The sequence below is a fragment of the Lissotriton helveticus genome, chromosome 1_1 (genome assembly GCF_964261635.1).
Source record: "Lissotriton helveticus chromosome 1_1, aLisHel1.1, whole genome shotgun sequence".
Taxonomy (NCBI): Eukaryota; Metazoa; Chordata; class Amphibia; order Caudata; family Salamandridae; genus Lissotriton; species Lissotriton helveticus.
In genome coordinates, this window is record NC_136057.1 from 235,803,208 (window position 1) to 235,816,200 (window position 12,993).

The 12,993-nt window shown below is 43.6% G+C and overlaps 1 protein-coding gene across 1 annotated transcript; it reads right to left on the bottom strand.

Moving 5' to 3' along the window:
• Positions 1-9,328: 9,328 nt before the first annotated feature.
• On the bottom strand, positions 9,329-10,255 carry LOC144768699 (olfactory receptor 5AP2-like). Its single transcript, XM_078652564.1, has one exon. The coding sequence runs from the start codon at positions 10,253-10,255 to the stop codon at positions 9,329-9,331; it is 927 nt and encodes a 308-aa protein (XP_078508690.1).
• Between the last annotated feature and the right edge of the window lie 2,738 nt (positions 10,256-12,993).

Below are 12,993 nucleotides of genomic sequence, written 5' to 3' on the forward strand. Positions count from 1 at the left end.
GCCACGTTTCTCAGTGTGCACGTTAATTCATTGAAAGTCCCCCGTTTCTAGGCCTCAACAGGGCCCGGACACCAGATTCAGCTCCTGTCTCCTGAAGCCTCGCTGAGGAGCGATACAGCCCCCACCTGTATCCTCGACCCTTCACTTACTTCCTGCCTCGCAGTGCCCGGTGCAGCTTGGCTCTGCCTCTGAGTCTGCCAAGACTATGTTATGATTCCAGCTATCAGTTTAGTCCTCCTTCTCTGCATTCCTAAGCTACTGAACTGCATCAATAGTTTCCGTCATTGTCTAGCCTATTCGGCCCCATGTTAAGAGAAATACTGTATTTAATGGTCATTTAATATTCTTCATCACGCACTACATGTAGAATAAATGCATGCTCTAGCCTTAGAGTCTGTTAGCTTTTGCCCTCATGACTTCTAGTTTATATCAACATGTTCCCTAAACATTAGATACCAGATAGGGTTTAGGTACATGTCGCTCCGACCCTCCAGACTTTAGTCTCTGCTCCTAGCACAGAGTTCATAGCCCCCAGCTTCTCCTAGTAACACGTCATTGCCAGTTTGCGCGCACCATCAGATTAGAGGTCCCGGCTCCTTAGGTAGCCCCCTCCATGGTTTCCGCCCCATTCATGACATATTCCGTTACGTTTGCATCACATGTCTATGTATACGCCCAGTTACACCTACTTTTCCCCCTTATCTTTCGCGACTGCTACGCGTCACGCCTTCTGCTCCACCCACTGCTACGCCTACTGCAATGTAATGCTATGTGTTTGCGTTATGTATATATACTCATGTATTGTTATTAAAGGTCAGCGCGCTCATCCCAGATCCAGCCCCAGCAGCTGCTGGGCCCTGTCATCCTATTCCTATGCAGGTTGACCTGTTCCTGTCCTTATGCTGTAATAAACCTGCAAAACTCCTACTACCTCGAATTTTGACTCTCATTTATTGAGCTATCTGTTATTCATTCATTCATTAAAAAATAGATCCGGTATTATTTATTTATATACCACAGTAGCACTACATATGTTAGTGCCTGGTTCATTGCATAAACACATAGTTAGTGACTGGATGATTAGAGTGCTGCAAATATACTACATTGTGAACTTATAAGTGCTTGGGTATTGGCTCAGTGATTGCATAGGTAGACGGTGCTGACAGGGTGATTAGAAGAGTACTCACGGAGTGACAAGGGGAATGCTGGGATTGTAGCAGTAAATGTATTAGTGCCTAGACCATTGCATGTAGAGTGCACAGGCAGTGACAGGGGGTTGCTGGACTGCATGGGTAGTGCTCTTGGGATTGTAGCACTGCATGAGTTAGTGCCTGGGCCATTGCATGAGTAAACGGGTAGTAACTGAATTGGAAGGATGCTGCAAGGAGAGTGCATGGTGAATTTGTAAGTACACATGTACTCATGCAGTGTCCCAGGCACTAATACATTCACTGCTACATTTGCCAGAGCAGTTCCTATGCACTCCAGTATTCCCCCTGTCACTCTGTGAGCACTCTTCCAATCACCTTGTGAGCACTGCTCCAAAACCCTAGCACTTATAAATTCACTATGTTCTCTCTTTGCAGCACTCTAATCATCCAGTCACTAACCATGTACTTATGGAATGACCCAGGCACTAACAGATGTAGTGCTACAACCCCCTGAGGACTACCTTTGCACTCCAGCAATCCCACTGTCAGTCTTTGATCACTATAGGTGTTATAGTTGTGTAGCAGAGATCAGATAGTGCCTGGAGACGCATCGTGATTCTGGTGACGGTTTCTGGCAGCGGAGCACCTGGGGCCGGGACTTCAAGGCCCAGACAGCAGTGGGGCCAAGAGCGGAGGGCATAATTACCTCTCACGTCTCCCGCTTCGCGGGAGACATATCGTGATTCTGGTGACGGTTTCTGGCAGCGGAGCACCTGGGGCTGGGACTTCAAGGCCCAGACAGCAGTGGGGCCGAGAGCGGAGAAGCAGCCCCTCCCTCCCTGACACCGGGGTTATTTAATCACCTATACTTCCCCGCGATGCAGGACGCTTGTGGGCGGGCACCGGGCGAAGCCCGGGCCAAGGGAGGGCCGGTTTGAGCCCGTTCGAGACCTGAAGATGCTGGGCTGGGCCCCCCTCTAAAGCTACGGCTATCAGCAAAAGGTAACGCTGATGCTTGCTGCAACCTGAAGCTTTACTATTAGTACTGTTTGTGATATGTCACTGCGTACTGGCACGAGAAAGCGGGTCGCAGGGACACTTGACCAATTCATTATTAGGGCCATCTCAGTCCTGGAACACGAAATAGCGTGAACGGAACGCCGACTTTCGATGGACCCTGTATTTCAAAAAAGATCATCATTGGGTCCGATTCAGAATGTAAGCACGCCAGAAAAACAAGGGAATATTGATGAGACAACTGTCCATTGGGAAGAAAAACCAGGGTTACAAACATTATCAGCGCCCCTAATTCGGCAGGACCAGGGGCTGCACCAACCCAATAAGTCAGCAGCAGGCGGAGTAATACTACCTTAGCCGAGCGCTTGAGGGGGGGCATGGTGAAAAGAAAGCATGGAGGGGGCCGCCCTGGAATGCAACAGAAAGGGAAGAAGGCTAAGAACTGCCCGCAAGGCAGTCTGGTTGAGAGCCCAATGGCGGACCCGGAAACAGCAATTATGCTTCAGGGAGCACAGTCAGGAGGAACAGCACCAAATAGTACTGACTCAGTTGCTGTATCAGGTCCCTTTCTACTTGAGGAATCATTCTAGAGGAAGATGGAGGCCCTAATTATTACGCACCTGGATCCCTTTGGGAATAGACTGAAAACGATTGAACGGAGACTTGGGAAGGCTGAGGGAGAAATAATGTGTACTTTGGGCAGAATTGATGCGAAGATAGAAAAGAGTAGGCATTGGAAGATCACAGAAAGGGAGGGTGAAAGGGAGGGTGCTATTACCCCAACTATTATCGCTAGTCCAAGGTTGGATCTCCCAGTGCAACCCCCGTTAAGAGATAACCCCGGGGGAGAATTGAGAAGCAAGGCGACGACAGTTTCTGACAGGGTACAGGGAGTACCAGTCAACGAAGGAAAGGAAAGGAACATTGTAAAGATATCGCAGCCCCACTTAGATTTACCCCTAGGCTGTGCACTCTATGTTGTGGTCCTGACGGGGGTCCCTGGTTGAAAGCAGAAGGAGAGGAATCATATGACCAACTTAAAAATAAGACAATCCACTGGTTAAACCAAAACAGACCCTAGCCCCGAGATGCCCATTGTAAGATCCTCTTCGTAAGAAGCGTCAGTTGGGTCGGAAACAGGCAGAAAAATATAGTGGGGGACTGTATTGTTGTGACTTTTAAGGACCCCAACGTTGCACGACATGTCACCCAGGAACCCCAAACATGCAGGAAATCGAATATAGAGGCATATGATTTAAGCCACGTTTATAAACCTGAAAATAATGGGCACATGGGAGGGCACCGGGAGGAAGACAGAGGGTGGGGGGAGCTGCCACACAGAGGGCGGAGAATGAGTCAAAGTGAGATGTGGAAGGGCTGGGCAATTGCTGACCATGGGGTATACACACACGAGAATCAGGCCACCTGATTGAGGGATAGGTACGCGCTCCCGTTGCACAACAACTACGCGCCATTGGGGAGAGGCAGACTTCTTAGCGATATAGATTAACTAACGAAAGGGAAAACAGGAAAGGTAAGGGAACCGAAACCAAGAAAACAAGCAGAGGAGGTCCTAAATGGAGCACCTTTGAATTACTGTCCAAAATACAGAGTGGTTGGAATATATTAATAGATTTAAGGTAATCTGTGTACAGGAAACGTGGGAAGTGGAACCGTCCAATTTTAATCTGGTCGGTTTCAAATCCTTTGGTACCCCAGCAGTTAAATCCAGGGCAGGGAGGGCCAAGGGTGGCCTACTTATATGGGTACATCTGACCATGGACGGTAGCTGGAAGGACCTAAAATGGAGCTCGGACTGTATGATTGCTGTACAGTATAAATGTAAAGATCTTATTTTAATTCTAGTTAATTTCTATAATGTGGGGGGCTGTAGAGCCGGAGAGCTGGAGGAAAGATTAGGGTCACAGAGAGAGCGGGATAAGGGTGGTATGGCCCCATTGATTTTAACAGCAGGCTTGTGTTCGAACCTGATTCCATTCAGGAATACATGGGCATCCTGTAACGTAGAAGAGGGAGCCCATTTTGATCACAATGTGGAAGGAAGGGAACTAAGCAAGGCCCTGAATAGTTATAATTTGGAACACACAATGGATCTGTTATATATTTCACCCAACAAGCAGGTTAATCCCACCTTCAAAGGAGGAGGACAGGCTCATTTATTGATTGCATACTTGTTTCTCAGTTGTTAAAACAGAGAATTTTGGGCTTCACCATTTACTGTAGTGGTTTTAGTGACCATAACCCATTAGCAGTGACTGTGGCAGGGTCATGTGTTAGAAAGGCTTCCAGGAGGGTGGCGGATGATATCTGGGTGAGGGCTACCGATCAAGGCCGGCGCCTAAAATGGTCTAAGATTGATGATGAAAGCTTCTATAAATCACTGTTAGGAGAGGGGAAACAGCAAATAGAGGCATGTTTAAACTTAGAGGTTAATGGATCCATGATTGTTGAAGCGTTTGAAGAGATAGGGCGGTTAGTAGATAGCCTACTACTCGTGAAGGGGAGCGTTAAGAAGGGAGAAGAGCCCAAATGGTTTGATAGAGGGGGTTCCCTAGCCCAAATGAATCTAAAAATGGTTTAAACATGAGAAGATCTCAGAGAAGCGGCTGAAAGAAGAGACCTTTCCACCTTTTGGTCGATAGTTAATAGGCCATGCTTTCAGGATGCCAATAGCCACACAAATAGCATCTAATGTCCTTCCAGAATAGTGGGTGGAACACTACAGTGGACTATACAACAGGGGGACCACCGAGAATGATGAGCAGGAGGAGAATGGAGGGTGGGGGACAGAGGTGCCCGAATTTACCCTAGAGGAAATCGCTGGGGCATCAAGGACCTGACAAGAAACAAGGCCCCAGGCCCAGATGGGATCCCGCCGGACCTCTTTTTGAGTAATGTGGAACTGTGGAGCCCAGTCCTGACGAGAGTAATAAATGCTGCTATATCTTCAGGGCTACCCCGCTCATGGTCAACAACCACAATAGTGCCTATTTTTAAAAAAGTGAGTAGGGATTCCGCCCAGTGCTACCGTCCGATATCTTTGATAGATGTAACAGCCAAAGTACTAGGTAGGGCCATTTTGAACCGTCTGATGAGTTGGGAAGAGGAACACCATATTCTCACTGATGTTCAGTATGGTTTTCGGGCAAGTAGATTTACAACTGACCAGTGTTTAAATCTATACCTACTGGTGACTAAATATACAGAAGCCAGTAAGAAAAATATTTATTTAGCTTTTATGGATCTAGTTGCAGCCTACGATTGTGTAAATAGGGAGAAGTTGTGGACTATTTTGGCCAACTTAGGGGTAGAGGGTGGCCTCATTAGGATTTTGAAAGACCTCCATCACAATACCTCTGCCAAAGTGAGGTACAACCTGGGGGGAGAGACCACCGAGCCTTTCAGGTGTACCAGCGGGGTCAGGCAGGGGTGTATCCTCACCCCTTCCTGTTCTCCATATACATAAATGGTCTTGAACAATTTTTATTGAGACTAAAAGTGGATTCACCCAGAATAGGCAACAGGCAAATTGCTGTCTTGCTTTATGCAGACGATGCAGTCTTGCTGGCTCTCACCCCAGTCGGGTTACAACAACTGATAGACGGGTTCATAGATTTTATGAGTAGCCTAGACTTAGCGTCCAACCTGTCTAAATCATATGTCATGGAGGTGGGGCCTAAATACCTGGGGAAAAGTTTTAATTATAACATAGGGACAGAGAGTATAGCGAAGGTACAGACCTTCTCTTATCTGGGAATTTTATTTGATCAGGGCGTAAACTTAAAATCGCTGATTGAGGAACGTTGTAACAAGCTAGCATCAAGCACAGGAGCAATTATGACTTTTGGTCGCAGATTGGGGCGATGGTCTCCTGAGCAGATGCTGACTCTATACAACTCCATTTGCTATGCCAAGGTGGCATATGGGGCAGAACTATGGGGGATGAGGAAGGTACCTAAATTGCAAGTGGAGGAAAATAAACACTTGAGAAGGCTCCTTAAAGTACCCCAGAGTGTCCCCTCCCAGATCATACATGAAGAATTAGGATGGGCCCAATTCACAGAACTAACTTAAGACAAAATCCTATACTTACTACTTTTGGTATTCACAGAAGTTAGGATTTTGTCTTAAGTTTGTCTTAAGACAGACTTAAGACAGACTTAAGACAAAATCCTAACTTCTGTGATTACCAAAAGTAGTAAGTTTAGGATTTTGTCTTAAGTTAGTTCTGTGAATCGGGCCCGATGTGAGTGCCTAGAGGACAGGGTGGGGTGCAGGCCTCTCATTGCCTGGTTAAAGATCTGGGTTAACCCAGAAGCCAGCTTGACCAAACAGATAATAAGTGACTGTATGGGCAGAGAAAAGGGACTGTCCATCCCCTGGCTTAAATATGTGAAGGGAGGTTTGGAAAGCATAGGATGTGAGGATCTTTTCCTGACACCATCCCGTATAATGAAACGGGACCATGTCAGAGTAAAAGAGATGCTTCTCAAAGACAGAGCCAGAGTTCGAGAAGTAAAGAACAGAAGCAAACACTCAGTCCAGTCACACGCTATAGTAAGGTCCTGTAGAGGTCTGGAGCCTTATCTCGCCCTCATACATAATGCCCAGGATAGGTTTTTATTAACACGTTTTAGACTCAATTCTTTACACCACCTTTTAGCTGAACCAGTGGGTTTTACCAACAAAGTTGAGTCAAAGGGGCCCTGCGGTTGCGATCATCGATCTCCGCAGGATACCCCTCATTTTGTATTAATATGCCCATTTTATCTTATGCCCAGATGTCGTTTTTTAATAGGTTTGTTTAAAAAGGCCAATCTCAGACAGGTGAAGGAAGCTCTTGATTTTTTAAAAATGGCCCGAGATCCCCTGACTCTCTTTTGTGTGATAAACTTTTTAAGAGCAGCAGTTAAACTAAGAGGAACTAGAGGTATTTGCTGATTAAACACAAATTAAATTTGTACAAGCACTTGGTGGGAAGTATGTTTGACTCATAAATAACATAAGCAATTAACAGTACTGTGTCCCCTATGAGGTGTTCTTAATGATAACTGTCAATATTGTGTTTTTTAATCTGTGCTTTTATGGTGTTATTTAAAAATGCCGAATAATAGTATTGTGTCCCTTATGCGGTGTTCTTAATGATATCTGTCAATATTGTCTTTTTTAATCGGTGCTTTTATGGTCTTATTTAAAAATGCAGAATAAAGAATATTTTGACTTTGACTTTGGCCTGGATCATTGCATGAGTACATAGCTACAGACTGAAACTTTAGAATATTGCAAGGATAGTGCCTGAGTGAATTTATAAGTCATTGGGTATTTGCAGAGTGTTTGGATTAGTACACAGTAGTGGCTGAGTGACTGGAGGAGTGCTAGGGGAGTGACAAGGTGATTGCTGGACTGCCTAGGTACTACCAGGGGAATTGAAGGAGCAAATGAGTAATGTGTAGGTGGTCAGAGGACTGCATGGGTAGTACACAGGGATTGTAGCAGTGCATGTGTTCGTGCCAGGATCATTGCATGACTACATGGGTAGTGACTGGATGATTAGAGTACTGCGAGGATAGTGCATGGTAAATTTATAAGTGCTTGGATAAGGACATAGGACTGAATGGGTGATTGGAGGACTGTATAGATAGTACCAGGGAGATTACTGAACTGCATAGGGAGTCCTAAAGGTATGGGTACTGCCTGTGTACTTGGAGGAGAGAATCAGTAGTGTGTAGGTGGCTAGAGATCTGCATGGGAAGTGCTCAGGGGATTGTTTCAGTGTATGGGTTAGTGCCTGGGCAATTGCATCAGTACATGGGTAGTGACTGGATGATTACAGTACTTTAATGTGAGTACATGGTGAATTTTTAAGTGCTTGGGTTTTGGTGGGCGGATTGAATAAGTACATTGTGGTGGCTGGGTGATTAGAGGAGTGCATAGGTAGTGATAAGGGGAATGCTGGAGTGCATAGGTACTGCTCTGGTGATTGTAGCACTGAATGTATTAGTGCCTAGGTCATTGCATGAAGAATGCACAGGGAGTGACACAGGGACTGCTGGATTGCATGGGTAGTGCTCTTGGGATTGTAGCACCGTATGAGTTAGTGCCAGGGCCAATGCATGAGTACATGGGTAGTAACTGGATGATTAGATGTGCTGCAAGGAGAGTGCATAGTGAATTTGTAAGTACACATGTACTAATGCAACGTCCCAGGCACTAATACATTCACTGCTACAATTGCCAGAGCAGTTTCTATGCAATAACTTTATTTAACAGCAGTTGTGTCACTACTTGTTCTAAATTCAGGATACAGTATTAAACTAATTATGATTTACCACTGGGAAGTAGTTACAAAAAAATAGAGATACACAAATAGTGACATTGTTTCTCTGTCATTATGATGAATAGGTCAATCTTTAGGCAACAGTGGAACTCATACTGATTAGTTTTCATATCCCCCCTTTCTTCAGGCATCACCCCTCACAGTGAATCTAGGAAGTTGGCCTAGATTCTCAAAAGAAGGCAAATTAGGTATAGTTTTGTGATGATAATCTTTGATGATTTATTTTTGTGGAATAGTGTCCTCTACCCTGCATTTTATCTGCATTAGTGCCTCACAATTTGCAGATAAAGGTGGTAAGGCAGTATGTGATTGTAATTTAGTGGCTATGCTTAACCATCAGTTACGTGTATATTTTTATGAAGTAATCATCAATGAAGGTCTACTACACTGTAAGCCTTCCTTTTGAGCCCTTCCATTAAAACAAAAACCACCATACATTAATTATTTTAATCCTGAATAATTCAAATTTTAATTTACAATTATGAATGTCCATGACGCTTTCTCTGCCATGAGGTACATTAAAGTTTAATGAAATGCTTTAAAAACAGTGCAGTATATGACATGTACAGAAATAACCTGTTATTTTAAAAACCGGGCAGAATCAATAACCTCAGAAATAATTAGTTTCTTTTAGGTTTGAGAAGTAACCATACAATAATTATCTGAGTGAATCAGTGTAAATTATATTACTCATCACAAAAATATCTGATGATATAACAACATAAACCAGTAAATATGTACTATAGCTTTCTTGTCCATGTTGACATTGGATGTTAACCAGGTATTAACTCATTTGTAGAACCTATGTTCTTCTAATTACTTTTCCAATTGCTTCTTTGATATCCTTGTTCCTCATGCTGTAGATCAGGGGATTTAACATTGGGATCACAACTGTGTAGAACACGGAGGCCACTTTATCCTGTTCCAAAGAGTAAGCAGACGTAGGCCGGAAGTACATGAAGAGAATGGTTCCATAAAACAAGGAGACAATAATTAGGTGTGAGACACATGTGGAAAAGGCTTTTGTCCTTCCTCCTTTAAATTTGACATTCATGACATTTGACAGAATGTAGATGTAAGATATCAAGATAACTGACAAGCAACCCACTGAGGTGAAGCTACCACAGACAAAAATCACCACTTCATTGATGTAGGTGCTAGAGCAGGACAGCTTGAGGAGTGGTGGGATGTCACAGTAGAATTGGCTGATCAGGTTTGAAGCACAGAAGGACAAGCTGAAGGTGCAACCTGTCTGTATCGCTGATTGAAGAAAACCACCAAAGAATGCCACAGCTGCTAGTAGGACACAGAATCTCTGGCTCATGACGACCTGATATATCAAGGGGTTGCAGATGGCAATGTACCTATCGTAGGCCATAGCAGAGAGGAGAAGACTCTCAGTTGTTGCAAGAGCAGCAAAAAAGTACATCTGGACCACACAACCAGAATATGAAATTGTTCTCTCCTTAGACAGCAAGTTCACCAACATCTTAGGGGCAACAGAAGAGGAGTACCAGAAATCAGAGAATGACAAATTACCAATGAAAAAGTACATTGGGTTATGGAGGTGAGATGTTACTGTGACCAGGACCATGATACAGGCATTGCCCACCAAGGTGACGATGTAAATCAGGAGAAACAGCACAAAGAAGACAATCTTCACCCTTGGATCATCAGTGAAGACAGAGAGAATGAATTCATTCACAGATGTGTTGTTTATCGTTGTCATATTCACCTTTTCTATAATGTACTTTCACAACAAAAAGAGTTGGTTAATACTAGACCTTTTGAGGAAGAAAACAATCACAATTCTATTCATGCAAGAAGAGACTGCAATTATGAGTAAACACCTATCTTGGCAAACGCTAATTTAATTTACCAAATGTGATTGTGTTGGTAAAGCTTTGATTGATAGTCCTTGCAAAATGTGTTGAGAGTGGTTGCAGTACACTTCTTTTTGCCCATTGTGGCAGTGTATTTGAAAATATGTTTTGTTCCTGTGATTACATCTCAGTTAAAGATATATTGTAGGGAAATGAAGAGCAATGGGAACACACAGACTAACCATTCTTGTCTCCAGACACATCAACGAGGAGAGCAGTCACTAGGAGTGGAGAGACGGGGATGTAGTTATTGTGAATAAGTGGGGCATCAGAGACAATTTAGCGTAGCTCATATGGGGGTGTTGAGTGCAGTGGTGTCAGTGGTTGGATTGAGCATGTTTTAGTGGGAGGGAATGGGTGGTTGATTGTACCTAGTATATGGAGTGGGTTGGGTTGGGTAAAGAAAAGAGTACTGTGGTTGACCTGTGGGTTCAAGGTTTATTTGAGTAGTGTTGGATAAGTGAGGGATTAGCAAGGTAATGATGTTGTGGACACCTGAAGCAACAGTGTAGGTGTAGCGGGGGTCACAAGTGGTAAAATAGCGAAGATGTATGAAGCTTTTTGGGTGTATTTTACTGTCAATTCATGTGGATATGTATCATTGGTTAACGTTATGAAATGTTACAAAGATGATGTGAGTGGCAAGGTATAAGATATGATGATAGCCCATTGTATCAGATAGAGTTAGAGTGGCTGAAGGACATATCAGTTATGAGATAAGGAGGCTAATTGTCAAGGGAAAGGATAAAAGGGAACGGGAAAGAGGAGGGGCTGAGTTATGGGTATGATGCAAGTAGTGGAGAGAGCATTGTCCAAGTAACAAGAGAAAGGCTTGTCATGGTGTTAGTGGGATAAGCATGAATGCTCTTTGTGGAGGCGTTATGGAATGTGGGTATGTGGGGCTAGACAGAGATATATGCTGTAAAGTGTAAAGAAGTTGAGATGATCAGAATGATGTGTAGGATTTAGCATGTGGTAGATCTTAAGAGGTGTGACCTTGGAGCCCAGGTGGTAGTAGTGCTGAGTACATTAGGCAATCGGTGTAGCCATTAGGTATATAGTGAAACAAATGTTCAGAGGAAAACGTGAGATGAGAGTTAAATTAGAGGTCAAGTAGATGAGCTAAAACGTAGAAAGTAGTGATGTTTGGTCCCCAAAGTATCTGCTGAGCTGGCCAGTGGGAAGAAAGTGCTGTAAGTGAGGAAACGTACCCGTTGTTCAGCTGAGGTTTAAGCACTGTAGTTAAATAAAGCAACTGAAGGGTTGTAGCGTGTCAAATGGAGAGGCAGAGCTAGTCTGGGTATGGTGAAGGGGTGGGCTTTGAAAGAATCTGTAAAGGGGAGAATGGATTGTAGATGGTAGGATTGGTCAGATGGGACTTGCATATGAAAAAGATTCAAAAAGGGCGCGTACATGAGATGGATGGTGTACTGAATGCTGGGATATAGTTCATTTAAGCCATTGGATCCCTCTTGTGGTTGTTTTTTGTATCCTTTTATCCAACCAGCTTTGCTGTGACAAAATCATTTCAAATGGGTTAATGCTTGGTAATGTGTGGTGTGGCTGAGCCCTCTGGACTACTCCAAACTCTGTATGTTTTGCTCAGCCAAATGTGTCTGATCATTGCACATCAAGACTCAAAATTTGCAATAGTCTTGGAGACATTTTGGCCTTAAGTGGAGCCAGCTCTTTGCTTATTATATTGTTTTTAGAAAAGGCAGTGCCTGTAGTACCATCACGTGTATTTTTTGGTGTTGGCCATTTTGTTTCACTTTTCCCACACAATGCCTTTTGCACTGGGTGCTTGGTTATCAGTTTGCTTATAGGTTATCTTCTCTTCTAGAAGTTCTGCATGTTTATCTTTATTGGACTCTCTTTTCATGAGATACAATCTAAAAATGGAAACACAAAGACTATATTAGCATATATTCTGGTAGATGCTATGACTGTCTGCACAAGTAATGCAATTTCATTTTTGGGGCTGATCTAACATTAAGCAGTACGAAATACTAACAATAAATACAATAAATAATAAATACATAACAGTAGAAAAGGTTTATACATGAAGGAGTCCTGGTAGACCATTTTAACAAAAATCTTTACCGAAAAGTCCATATGATCAGGATCCAGATTCATGTCTGTCATGATACCACAGTTCTCTAAATGACACATTTGCAGAATGTACACAGTCTGGATTCAAGCCCAAACACAGTATAGAAACAGCACTCATCACGACCGCAGTCAACATCCGCATGATCCTTTACAGAGGAGACCCAACAGAGCCTTCATTCTTATGGTCTGCGTTGCAGCATTTGATAGAGTTTCTTATCCCATTCTCATTAAGTACCTGTACAAGATTAATATCCAAGAACCCGTTCTCTGCTGGATCTGCTCCTACATAACTGACACAACACAAGATAATCCTGGCACTTTACTTCTCCAAAGCCTATAAATTCATCTTAGCGCTTCAAGGTTTATTCCTCATGTTAGACCTGGCACCTTGGCGTGAGTCTCCCTTCCACTTTTTTTTGCTGATGTGCCTCAGATGTTTTGCTGGTGTTCGATGCTCAGGGCACTGCGCCAC

Bases quoted from the DNA above. Each gene is read 5' to 3' on its own strand.
- LOC144768699 (XM_078652564.1), bottom strand. From the start codon at position 10,255: ATGACAACGATAAACAACACATCTGTGAATGAATTCATTCTCTCTGTC.